The 14,030-nt window shown below is 42.2% G+C and overlaps 1 protein-coding gene across 1 annotated transcript in view; it reads right to left on the bottom strand.

The window, feature by feature from the left end:
* Window positions 1–13,424, bottom strand: part of RHPN2 (rhophilin Rho GTPase binding protein 2) — a 29,598-nt gene extending 16,174 nt beyond the window's left edge. The window contains exons 1-2 of the mRNA XM_058845589.1: window positions 13,229–13,424; window positions 3,117–3,232 (exon numbers count right to left, since the gene is read on the bottom strand). Of these exons, the coding sequence (XP_058701572.1) occupies window positions 3,117–3,232; window positions 13,229–13,297 (185 nt within the window). The 5' untranslated portion in view covers window positions 13,298–13,424. The remainder of the gene's footprint in view (window positions 1–3,116; window positions 3,233–13,228) is intronic.
* Window positions 13,425–14,030: the final 606 nt, after the last annotated feature.

The raw sequence follows: 14,030 nt of genomic DNA, 5'->3' as shown, positions 1-14,030 counted from the left end.
TTCAACCTTCAATGCAAGCATTCTTAGCATTTTTAAGATTTCCTTTTATCTCCTTAAGAGATGATACAAGACCTCATGTTTCAGAATTTATTAGGTTTTTCTGTCAAGAGAGTGCCTGGGATAGTTTCCTGATAACAGCATGCAACCACAGAAGATTTCCTATGTGCACAATTTTCTGTGTATGGTTAAGGGTCAAGCTTACTTTCAAATGCATTAATCAACAAAATTAAAGCATCTTAAACAGAATAACTGTCTTATTTTCAGATTATGTGATTTTTTTTTTTTTCCAATCAAAGAAGATAGGTGGTGGAGGTTGGAGGAGTCAGGAGACATTCTTCAACAACAAAGACTTCCCCACCTTATAAATTGAATAAAGATCTCTTGAGACTTCTGATCTCAAGAATAAAAGAAAATTCCCCCAAAAGTTATTACAGAAAGAAGTAACTTTCAACCAGATCTTTTAAATATATGACAGCTTTCTCTACAATTTGATTTTGTTGGATGTAAATACAATTTTTTTTGCTTGTTTCCTTTGCCATTTATGTATTTAAATGGCAACACTTTGAACTGCAAGCACAATAGATGTTAGTATTTAACCCCCCCCTGAGCATTTCTGAGTGATTACTTATTTGTGTATTTATATCACAAAATATATAACACAATATTTATATCACAAATTTCTAACCTGCTTCTCCATACTGGCAATTTTATTAGGATATTACTCTTTTCAAGATACTTAAATAATCTGTATCTATAAATCCACAGGTATGAGTTTAAGATAAAAGGTATCCATGCTTAAGATACTAGAGTCTAAATCTTAAGACAATAACAAACTTAAATTTGCAGCATTTTACATTTACCTTTATTTTAAGTCAAAATTCACCTTCATAAATATTTATGAACAACCATCTCATAAATCTAGGCTCCACTTGGAGCAGTTGTCCAGTTTTATGGAGTACCTTGATGAAGAACTCATTATTCCAAGACTAAAATTCTGAGTTTTTCATATTATAATTGAGTTATCCATGACTTTTCTAAGCTGTACTTTATTGAATACCTTGGATTGTTTAAATTAAGCAATGTTAACGTCTGTTTCCTTCATAAGCCAAACTGGATACAAAGAAATGGTGAGGTGGATCTTCCTTGATAAAGGCAGCACCACACAGATAAATGGGCAAGTTTTGATGCTACAAGAACTTTAATTATGATATATTAAGGCTCCATGTCTGATCTAGGTTACCATCCTCCACAGGAGGGATTCTACCTGAAACCCCAAAGTTCCATCCACATTGACTTCTCTATTTGCTCTATTGCTATGAACACCCATGTCACTTTAATTTGATTACCATTTCATGTTTTTTACACTGTAGACATCCCTTTTATTAACAACCAGTCAAAGACAGCTACAGGGGCAATGTGATATTGTCAAGATTCAGATAACTCTACACGGAATTTAATTTTAATTCAACTTCCAGAGCAAAAGACAATAAAAAGGAGAGGGTGACTTTTAGAAATTCTAAGAACAAAAATCCTTGCACTTTGGATCATGTGCTTCAAGCCTAGTGCTTACTTTCAGCCAAAAGTAAAGAAACCTGCATTTCCATTTTTTTTTCTCAAATCCTACTCCAGGAGGCTTCTTGTGGACAGCAATTGGTTTGTTTCTTTTAGAGCTTAATGAAATTCAAATAGAATCTGCAAACATAAAGCTTGTTTATATTTTTCTTTAGGAGGCTGCAGATACAACTAGTCATGTGAACTGTCTAGTGGTCAGGTTACTTTTAAAATTGCTTCTTTCAAAGAACTAGCAAGTTTTAGTAGTTCAACAGGTGTAAATTAATTTTAGAGTTCTAAAATCTTAAAAATAACTCTGTTCCTCTACTCTTAAATAGATTTTGTTCCCACTCCTGTAAATAGCAACTTCAGTATTTCAGCAGTTAATACTGGCATCAGAAACTGAACTTTAGGATATCTGGGTTAAACGTTACCAGTTTTCACATTAGATATTACTCATCTCTTTAGCCCTTCCAAAACACCCCTGAATCAACAAGCAGAAACATTAACTGAATGAAGCATTCTGTTTCAAAAGAAGGTATAATAATTGTGCTAACCATACAAAAAGTAGTAAAATTCTAATCTCACTCCTTAAGTCAATTACAGGAAAACAAAACAAACTTAAGTCAGTTACAGAGGCTAAAATTACCTAAGTTTTCAACCTGTCACATCTTTTGCAAGACTGGAGATAAAAGCAGGTAACAGACAATAGGCAACCTAATGATTAATGGCAAGTTTAAGACAATTTAATTTATCCAAGCATTTTCACTTCCTTAAGTAAATTTACTAGATTTTGCTTTTGAAGACCCATTGTTGCTCCAGTTGCAGAGAAACTGACACTACAGAAACTACTGCAGATAAGAATTGGGATAATTTTCAGTCCTTCTGTGTAAGATTGGAAATCTACAGGCTGTTTGCCAGCCAGTTAATCACAGGATGTAACAGCCTTAAGACAGGGTCAACATAAGGCTAATTCCTGTGGGAACAGCCACATAGGAAAACATACCCTAAAAAAAATGTAATAGATGAGGTTATCTCAAAATGTAGGAGAATTTGGTGGCAACTGGTGGTAACCCAGCTCAAATTACATGTTTGCTACCCTGCTATTCCTATCTCATTACTACATGGAGTACAGAAGGCAGTGGATGGTCCTTTCTACTGTGCAGCACAGAACTAAAGGATCTTGGAAAAAGCCAACAGCATAGTGGCAATACCTTTATTTGATTTGAGGAGTAAAAAGGACTCATTTCAATATTCAGCAAGGTTCACTTGCCATTATCATTGGCAATAAATCTGAACAAAGAGATCAACCTAAGAAAGTCTAAGATTCAGCTCATTTACTACAACATATCAGTACTGAAAGTGCACTTGACAGCAAGTAATGACTGTAGAGCTATAGCTTGAAAAAAATTCAGGGAGCTTCACAAATTATTCTACAGTAAGACATGCAGCATGTTTGGGGAAAAAAAAGGAGAAAATACAATAGTTAAGAGACTTCTACAAAATTAAAAGAAAATTAAACAGCTGTTGCTTGGACAAGAAAACTAAGAAAGCATGACACATACCTTAAAAGATTTTCAGCACCAGCTCTCATTCTCACTGCTCTTAAGATCTGTTGGTTTAGAACAGCTCTTTGATTCTGCAGTTTGCTTCGTCCAGTCTCAGCAAGAGGATTACATCCCTAGAATTAAGAAAACATGTTTTTGGTTGCTGTTGGAAGAAACTTAAGAGTGACTAACATTGAATTTAAATGAACTTTAATAGCATAGGTTCTGTACGAATACAAATTAGCTACCTTGAGATCAATGACAGTATTTCTTATCTCAAACTTGATTGTTAAAACCAAGAGAGACCATGACCACAGTACATTTTAACATCAAAATCCAGAGAAAATACTTGTTTAAATCTTAAGTACACATGTGAGTCAGTCTCTCCTAAAAATATTTTCAAGATATTTTGCAAATGCAACCAAATTTGACAGAATGTTAGTAAGTTTCTAGGATTTTATGAAAATAGTATCTGTCAAGACAGCAACTCCCATCAAAGCTTCTGCTTAACCCTTGCAAAATATCAGAGTTCCATACTGGGATATATGCAGCCTTGAAATACAGCTCTGTCCAAAACAGAGTGTGGTGCTCAAAGTTTGGGGCTCAAAAACCTGCTCCCAGTTTTGGGATCTCTGATCTTTCCTTCTGGTGGCTCAGACCTTCAGTACAATTCCTACCCCTCCTTCCTTAGGTTCCTGCCTTCACATCTCAAATTTACCAAAGTAGAGCTTAACAGGGTAAAATAATTATACCTTCAGACTCTTATCAAATTAAGCTCTTAAAAAGTAAAGTGTGAAATCCGGAATTCACAAGAATGCATACCTTACACAAGTACAAGACACAAAGTGCTGAAGCCTGTGTTTGAGCAGGACTGAGCCATTGTATTCTGAGCACTGATAAGCTAAAACTGCTACAGATGAATAGAACTGCATGTTTGTCTTTTTTTGTTGTTTAAGGGAAACCCAACGTTAACACCTTTTTAAAATATGTTAGAAATCTCCCACAATTTATTCTTTGCCCCTGCCACCCCTTTTTAAAAAAGCACAAATGCTTTTGAATCCCAGCACTCAGAGTCAACCAGCACATCCTTGCTGGTTAACCATTAGCCTTAACTAATAATTCCAAAGCCTATAAAATCACTGTTTTAAGGCTTACCCTTAAATGAAGAATGTCCTTTTTAGTGGCCTCACTGGGTATCATTACAAAGCTTATCAGAGCCCTACTGTATTGTCCACTACACAAGAGGGATGTTCAGACCTCTCTAAATCTTCTTTCAACTACTCCAGCCACTAAATTATGCACTGCTTTGGACCTCTCCCTCTTAGTTTTGACTAGAAAAATTTGATTTTGTTATAAGAGCATTTAAAAGTCTCTATTAACAAGCTCTAATTATGAGTGGTCAAGCAATGACACACCAGCAAAACAAAAGTATTTAAATAGGAAATGAGATTCTGATCATGTATTTGTAGTTCAGTTCTTGTTAGTGTTGTCAAGTGAAAGCAAATTGACTTTGACAACAAATGAGCTGATCAAATCAGATTACTCTAGCTCAACTGAGAAGACACACAGCCCAATAACATTAATTTTACATATCTAGTTTAAAGAGTTTGTAATAAATAGGTAAAATGACAAGAAGCTTGTGCAAACATCTTGAGAAGCACCATTTGCCAGGTAACTTCAAAAAACACACCCCACTGAATTACTGCATTGAAACACCACTCACAGGACAAGCCCACGGCTCACTTCATTGACAAAGCTCTCACAGCAAGCTTGGCACGTCGTGTTGATCAGGTACCACCTAGATTTTTAGCAGTGGGGAGGGGGTAGATTCTGTGAGAATCTTCTGCTGGAAGCTTCCACCACGTCTGACAGAGCCAATCTCTGCTGGCTCTGAGGATGGACACGCTGCTGGCCCAGTTAGAGATGCTGGTAACATCTCTGTGATGACACACTTCAGAAGAAAACCAAATGGCACACACATAGTTTTTTCCAGGGATGGCAAGGTGCCACAGTGAGCCATGCCAGCCTGGCTGCCCCTGGCCAGCCCTGCCACAGGCAGAAGGGCAGGGCTGGCTTTTCCTTCCCGTGCCCCACTTGAGGAGAGGTGTTAAATAATTCCAGCACTGCTGTGGCTGCCACTGCCCAAGCAGCGCTGGCAGGGCCGGCTGCAGAAACATGGCGAGCAATCGTCTGATGCCAAACCTTGATTAAATCAACCTTTTAGCACTGTGGGATCCTGCAAGAATCTTTGAATTAAGTGGGACTTGTTGGCAATGGCACCCACGAGCCCCAGTTTCTGTTCTAGTCGGAGGAGAGGAGGGAGTGAGGGAAAACAACGTGGCAGCACCAAGGGCAGTGGGAAGGAGAGGGCAGGAGGTGCTCCAAGCACCGGAGCTGAGATTCCTCTGCGAGCCCTGGGGAGGCCCATGGTGAAACAAACCCTCAGAATGCATGAAATCCACAGGGGATTGCACAGGGATCCACTCACAGCCCGTGGGAAAAGTACTCACAGCAGAGCGGGTGGATGCCAGAGAGAGCTGGGATGCACTGCGAGACCCAAATAGAGAGAGAGAGAGAGAGGGCCCCTGATTCCAAACTGGAGCAGCCTCTCCTTAGAGAGCTGCACCCTGTGGATGATGAGCCATGCCACAGCAGTTTTGGGATGACTGTCTGGCCGTGGGAGGGACCCCACAGCACAGCAGAGCAAAGACTCCTCTCCCTGAGCAAAGAGAAGATCTCAAGTGATGAACTGACCAAAACCCTCACACCCTGTTTCCCTGCGTTGGCAGTGAAAAGGAGGAAGGGGCTGCAGGTGAAAAGGTGTTTTAAAGGCTTATTTTATTTCTCATTATCCTCCTCTGACTCTGTCAATAATAAATTTATTTTATACCTTTAAATTTGAACCTGTTTTGCCCTTGGAATGTTTTCTCCCAGTCCTCAACTCATGAGCCCTTCATTAATTTTTGTTTTTTCCCTCTCCTCTGCCCAGCTGAGAGCAAGAGAGCAAATGACTTCTGTGGGCATTTGGCCAGAGTCAAACCACAACACACAGAGAGGATGAACTTCTTACTGGAGGGAATACACACAGGCAGAAAACTCATTCATTCATCTCAGAATAAAAGTAGTCTTTTAACTACCAAATACTTTATGCTCCTTTACACACAATTATACACAAAGACATAAGCAAGACAAGCTTTAGTGTCCAATGTGGTCTTGCAGCCACAACTTGCTTTCTCTTCATAGTCTGGTTCTTTTTGTGGGATGCAGCTGTTCTTCCCCACTTTGCTTTTCCTTCATTGTGTGTTGCATAGTCTTTTCTATTACTGCTATTCAAAGTCTTATCACCTTCCAATCTATCCATGCCATTTTTCATTTGAACCTCACCCATTATTTCCTCTTGTTCTTGCATTCATTTTGAGTATTTATTTCTCATCTCAGACCTGTTATCTCTATACACAGGTATTTCCTTCCAACTTCTTTCTTGACCAATCAGTTCAAGCATCCTTCTAAAATGTATCCTTGCCTTGCCCTTCATTTTTTTCTGTAAAGCTGCAGCTTCCTCTTAGAACTCCCTGGTCCTTTCTGTGTGCCAAACATGTTTGATGACATCATTCAAATACTTCTTTACAGCTTCACTTCTGAGAGATTCCTCAGGAAGACCAACAGCCTGATTCCCAAGCCCATGAAGCTCGTAGAAGTGATCTCTTCATTTTAATGAACTTTTGATCAAGCTCCCACTGAAAGAGTACAGAACAGCAGTGATCTGAAACTCTCTGCAAAGAGAAAAAGAGTAAGAGGTGTTTCCCTGCATTTCAGGTCCCCAGGCACTATTTTCTGTAGGAAGGAAAAGCAGCCCTGGGCCCGAACAGGACAAGGCACTGAGAGACCAAGGGATCTGTATAACCTCCAGTGTGCCTGCAAGTGTGACAATTTTGCTACGAGGCTTCTTATGGATAGAGGAGTCTGTTTTCAAGATACGCTCACCTGTTGCAAGCATATGGCTCCCATTAACTTCACAAAGCCTGTAAGGAATTAATATTTTACTTTTTGGAAAATGCTGCTTTTTACATGTCCTGTACAGAGGGGTGAGGACACTCAGCTAATTTGTATTCATTTGCAGGCTTAAACTCTTTATTGTAATCAAGCTGGCATAAAACCAATGGGTAGAAGTCTGTGTAGAGAATAGTAAAAATAACCAGTATCTGAAATAAACCCTCTAGAAAGACTGGGAAAGATACCCCTTGCATAAAGCACAAATTCTGTGTACTTAAAAGTTATTTAGCAAACAGGTCCAAGCAAGTGCTTAGTTTTGTCTTCCTCCATGTAGAAGATCCCTTTCCCAAAGAGCATTTCTACATATTTCATGCCAGAAGTCCAGTCATGATGAACACAAAAATCATGACGGTTTGCCAAACAGTGAGTAATGGCAGTAAGTATTCAAAATTAACATAAATATGATTTACAGAGTAGTGGTTTGAACTTTTAAGATGAGCCACACTGTCTGAAGGTGACACAGAGTTGAAACTGGGTGTGCCTCCGTACTTAAAGGAAAACAGTCCTTTCCAGCCAGTGCAGCCTGTGCTGCCTGTCAAGCCCAACAGTGTACACAAATGGCCATATCCTCCAGCTATTTAAACATGTATGTTTAAATAAGAAGTATGCATGGAACTTATGCACACAACTTCCTTGGTTCTAATGGCAATCGTAGCAAGCAGTGTATTCACACCAGTATTTCTAGAACCAATCCCAAGTCCTGCTAAATTGTCATTTCCTTACCTTCTTGCAGTACTATAATGCATGTTTCTTTCTGCATGTTAGCACTAGCTATGTTTTGAAAATTTAGCTATATACTGCAGATCTTTCAGAAGCACAAGTTTTATCTGAGAGTTTTGTTGTTGTTGTTTTTTCTTTTAATAAAGAGGTAGGGAAGGTCTGGTCTTACAGAGCCTGGTCTACTTGTGCCATGAACAAAGTATTTTATAGTTCTAAGTGCCTGGCACAAAGATTAATATAAAGTTAAAGAACCAATTATTGTATTAGACTCCAAATATGTATTTCCTCCTTGAACTCCATCTTGTCACAGCACTCACTAAGCAAAATTAACATTCATGTTTAATCAGTGGCATCTGTCTCTTGACTAACCACATTTCAGATGATTCTTAGTTTCACATGAAGGCCTACTTTCTGTTTCAGGTTTTATGAATTTGTATATAATAAGTGGATATTGGATGACAAGGGTTATGAGTCATTGCTATGTTGTTTCTGTCCTGCCAGACAAGTGGAAAGAGAACAAATAGCCAAATAAATATTCCTGTGTCAATGCTAATGTTGATGGTTGCCTGGCTACTAACGACTTAAAAAGAACCCCATGAGCTAAACCCTAGTGGAAGGACAGGTGTGGCAGGTTGGTAAACTGATACATTAACAACAGGTGGGGGGAAGCCCTGCAGAAAAAAGCCTAAAGAGAGGGGAAGTTCACAGAGTTAATTAGGCAAGTGCTGATTCATTAGCTAGTTACCATACCTATCATCATCTGCAGTCTGGTGCTTTACTTATGGATTGCTTCTGCTTTTAGCCTTCTTCCCTGACACAGGGGACTAATATACAGTCATTCTTTCTGAATCAGTTTGGTCTGTATGATAAGTATCTAGCCTCACAGAAGAGAAAAAAGCTCTGCATCTTTGTTCAACTGATCAGAATCTAAAGATTTATTAAGCTAGCTGTCCTACTGCTCTGCCTCTGCGTAGCACAGTGGACTGCTATCCAGAACAACCAAATTGAAGCCAGGATGCTTCATGATGAGCCAGCCAATACCCAGAGAGCTGCAAAGATGCTGACCTTGGAAAATCAACTGTTTTTTTTCTTACCATTTATTGCAACTTTCTGACTGGTGGGAGAACTTTAAAAAGTTATGGCCAGTGTAAGGTGTTACAAAGCAGAAAGTCAAGGAGGGAAAAATAGAGTAGAAAGAACTTGCTAGGTATCTCTTCCTTGTTATGCTCCTACCCACCAAAAAACCAAAGAACAAAACCAAAAAACATCCCCAAACAAACAAAAAACGAGGCAGGCATAACCCTACTAATAGTCCATCACACAAGCACTGGATCCCATGACTGGATGAGTACTATATTATAAATATCCTCAGTTCTGTATGTTGATGTGTCTCAGGGATATTTACTTTGCAAAAGCTTACTGGCTAAGTGGGGTGGTGTGCTGCTAAAAAAATGAAAAAAAAAAAGGGAGAACAGCTTGAAAAAGAAAGCTGTTTCTCTCGTAAGAATTCAAAGGTAACTAAAAAAGCCCAGGAAGACATTTGAGAGGCCAAGCAAGCCAAAGAACCATTACAGGTGTAAAAAATAACCACGGTTGGGAGAAGCATTTTATGTAAGCAAAGCAGCCCATGACAACAGACCTGCTTTAATTACTGTTGGTGTGTTGAAAAATACTTCCTGTCTAAATGCTTTGCTCTACTTTTAAAACAAATTGTTCTTTGCTCTTATCATTAGTTTTGTCATTATTTTCATAGAGAAGCAAGACTGGGGGCAGAATCTGGATGGATGTGTGAGATATGGGCTGTTGATTCAGATTGCTGTCAGCAACAGTGAAAGAATGTGAAACTCCATAAAGAATAGGTCAAGATATGAGGCCCATGGTCCAAGAGCACTCACACCATCTAGGAGAACAGGTACAGTGTGCCCTGGCAATGTACACTGAACTAAGCCAAGATAAACAGAACAGTAGCAGAACCAGTTCCTGATACATTATCTTCCCAGAAATTAAAGTTACAGTCAGAAGCTCCATCCTCTGTTTGATGGAAAGTAAGGTGCTCCTTCCATTTTGTCATACCCTCTTCAGGACACCAGCAAGGATATTGTTTGTTGTTGTCTGTTTTGCTTTTAAAAGTAATATTTTTCTCATAAGTTTGGTTGCAGCTTATCAAACAGCTAAAGAGGGTTGTTTTGTAGGGGTGATATAGGAGGAAATGAATAGGAGCAACAATGATACAGTTATACATATCCTGTGTGGCTGCACAGGTAATTTCCTTAAAATTAGATTATTAGAAAAGAAAAATCACCAACAAAAGACACACCAGCATTGAGCCAGATCAAAGCATCTTACAGGTTTAAGGAAAAGTTTAATTTTGCATATATAAATGACAGGTCTTTGCCATGGGGGAAAAGGAGATAATGGGAAAATGGTAAGGGAAAGGGGAAAAGGTCCAACTGGAGCAGCTCTGACATCACTGGAAGGGAATGGGGAGGGTAAACCTGAGAAAGGGTGCAAGTGGACTTTAGCTGCTGGCACTCATCACATCTCAGACTCACATGGCAGTCACTTTTTAGTGTGACAACAGAAGTCAAAGGAGGAAACACGACTGTGCATGTTTCCCCATTCATAGACAGCCAGTCATAGTTTTACAGGTCCCCCTCCCTATACAAAAAAAAGAAAAAAAAAAAGCACCAACCAAAAATTAAGTTGTTTTACATACTGTATCCTGGGGATACTGAGGGCTGCTTTCTGGTATGCTGTATTTAAAACTTCAAAAAGCTAGAGAGACTTAAAACACATTTCCCATAATAATTCATTCATCAAAAGAAATTATCAAGAGTCTAAAACAATTGGATACTGTATGAATTGCCCAATTTTTTTCAATTAAAAAATTTCATTGTGCACAATATTCTTAGAAAGTATGGGAGGCACCCTGTAAGTAGTGCTTGGAAGCCGTGTTTGAGCAGGACTGATGCAAAGCAAGTGTTTTCACCTTCCTACACAGCTTACAGAATAAAAAAAAAACTTAAGTATCTTTTGACCTAAAAACATAAGGACTATCCTTGGAAATTCATGTGATTCTACACCAACAAGAGTGGTAACCCCTCAAATCTTATCAGGAAAACAAATAGTGTGATTTAGAAAGGAAGGAGAAAACAATAGCATGGTAACTCAGAGGGGAAGGGTGGAAGACCTGTGGACACCCATCAAAAGCTCTGTCACTAATTTCAGTCACATGAAATCACCAAGTACACCATTCACAGGGACATGTAGATACCACATTTTAAGTATTTCCTTGGGTTCACAGCTTGTACATGTCAAAGATTCCAGGAGTGGGATTGTTTTGGTGCATTTTTTTGGTGTTTTGTTTTTCCTCCCCCTTCACTTAGAACTTCTAAGTCGGAATTAAAGCTCTGGCTTCTGGAACCGTTCAACAGACACATACCATACATAAGGTATACTGTTTTCCTGCTTACTTTTAGGGACCAAAGGCTTTGATCATCTAGCCTAATCTGAAGTTTGTAACTTTACTAAAGTTACTTGTAAGCTGGCTGAATCTTTCCAGAATCTGAGGGAACAGAGGGAAGAATGTTTCACTGCAGCATGCGGCTCACACAGATTTTATCAGATTCCCACCTCTTCATTACTTATGTCTTAAAGCAGTAAGAAATAGGAAAGATGCCCATGATCATTAAATTGATCCTACAGTATTTTCATATATGAGAAAAACTTCATTCCTGTTCAGTATGTTTTACACTGATCTAATACTATTTTATTGACCTTAACTGTAACATACAACAAGTTAATTTAAAATAAACTCAGTTGTTTAGCAAGTCTGAGTGTAGAAGATCTACTACTCTTATGACCTGAGGTGCAACTTGGCTACTAAACTTCAGTTAGACCTTATCAGTAAAAACAAATATGTGGAAGAGTTGATTTATTTAACTAAAGTTCATGAAAAGTCAACTTTTTTACCAACATGCCTGAAGGCAGCCTATGAGCTTCCTACAGCATAGAAAACATACCTATGAAAACTAAGTAATTACAACTTGGCCACATGGTATGATTGAGAAAGACTGCTAAGGACTAAAAGTCGTGCTAAAGATTAGTAAGAAAAAAGTAATTTACTCACCAAATATTACAGTAGGATTACTCAAGTAAGGAAGGCAGACAAGATTTGGTCCAAGTTTGTTTCAGTCTGTCTAGCTATTTACAAGGTGGCAGTGATTCCCTGCAGCATGGCTGGCACAGGTAAAGCTTGGCTCTTTTCAGCTAGAAACAGTTCTTCTGCTAAAGGGCAATGTTATTGTTTAAACTCCTGCAGGCTTATGAATTTGATACTGTGGCAAAAAAAAAATCAAACAGCCTGCAAAGAGGGCAACAAAGCAAAGCGTTTGTGCCTCCCCACCGCGTAATCCAGGTGGTTGCTGAAGTGAGTAATGGGGCTATTTTTGCGCAAAGGGAAGCGGCAACAACCTGATGTACTCAGCCTTTTTTATTCCCTCCAGACTACACAGTTTATGGGCTTGGATCCGGAATCTACACCAAAACCCCCGTACACCTACACCCCGACCAGAAACCTACGGACGGAAGTTACAGGTGCTGAAAACTTCAAAACAGCAAGGGAAGGCCGAGTCAAAGCTCTCTGAAAACGGCATTTACTGCCCTTTACCTCCAGTGAAGTTCACAGGACGCCACAGGGCTGCATTACAGGCAATACTTAACTATAATTACTGTTGTGCAGAAAGAACTCAGGTGCAAGTTATGGCATTAGCCGCCCAGTCAGTCTGAAAAGTAATTAGGGCAGATGTTCATTAGGAACTTCCTAACGAATCTGTTAACTTCGTTACCTTCCTCCAATAAACTTTCTTACAGGTACATAAGGTTTACTAGAGAGCGTGAGAGGAGACGCGGCGAGGAGCAAACGGGGAAGGGAGCAGGGGGGGAAAATTAAACAAAGACAGCAAAGAGAAGGTCGACGAGTGCAGTTTGACTCATTTTGAGGAGCTAGGAGGGCTCCTGTCCATCAGGGTGACGCCCAGCTCAGAAGCAGGAGAGGGCCGCCAGGGTCCCCGCGCAGCGCTCCGCCAGCTCAAGTCCCTGCAGCCGCGCTCGGGCGGGCCGAGCTCCCCATCTCGCCTCCCCATCTCGCCTCCTTGCCCCCTCGCCCCCAAAGGCTGCTCCCCACCCCGGTGGGCTGCCACAGGACGGAGCCCACGACGCTCCGCCGGGAGAAAGCAGACCGCGAACGACAGAGAGGGGACCCCCAACCTTGAGCCACTCTCGGGGGCGCCGTCCCGGGCACGCAGCCCCCTGTGCATGCACCCCACCCGCCCCGGGCTGGCCAGCAAGCCCCCCACCTTCCGAAAGTAGCCGTCCCCCGCCGGTTCCGCCGCCTGGCAGCCGCGGGGCAGCAGGGTATCTGTCATCTTCGGGCGGGCCGGCCAGCCGTCCTTCCACCGCAGCTACGAGACGAGCTATTCCCCGTGAAGACCCTGCGGAAATGCCACCGCTGCCCCACGGCACCGCCCGGCCCCACCTCCGCTGGTGGCGGGGAGGAGCTGCCCCGCCCCACGGCACCGCCGCTCCTCCGCCGCCCAGTGGTCCCGGCGAGCTCCTTGAGGCGTGTCCCGAGCCTCTGGCCGGAGAAGCGCTGCCGGGGGGCTGAGGTGCCCCGGGCCTGTGGCCGGAGAAGCGCTGCTGGGGGGCTGAGGTGCTCTGGGCCTGTGGCCGGAGAAGCGCTGCCAGGGGCTGAGGTGCCCCGGGCCCCTGGCCGGAGAAGCGCTGCCGGGGGCTGAGGTGCCCCGGGCCTGTGGCCGGAGAAGCGCTGCCGGGGGCTGAGGTGCCCCGGGCCCCTGGCCGGAGAAGCGCTGCCGGGGGCTGAGGTGCCCCTCGTGCGGAGGCTGTGGCTGACTGAGAGCGGAGCCCCGTTCGTTCCCCGCTCACGGCGGCGGCTCCACTCGCTCCTCCTCGGCCCTGCGGCCGTTCTCCGCCGCAGCGTGCGGGAGTCTGGCCGGCCGCCCCGAGGGCACCGCTCGCCTCCTGGCGCTCCCCCGCGGCCTCCCGCGCCGCCGAGCCTGGCCACAGCCCCTGGGGGCGCCCACCGCAGCGGCCGCTCCCGGCACCGTGGGGCCGCCGCCAGCTTTTCCCAGGGACCGCCTT

Source organism: Poecile atricapillus, chromosome 10, assembly GCF_030490865.1.
Source record: "Poecile atricapillus isolate bPoeAtr1 chromosome 10, bPoeAtr1.hap1, whole genome shotgun sequence".
Classification (NCBI taxonomy): Eukaryota; Metazoa; Chordata; class Aves; order Passeriformes; family Paridae; genus Poecile; species Poecile atricapillus.
This window is presented reverse-complemented; position numbering and strand designations above follow the sequence as displayed.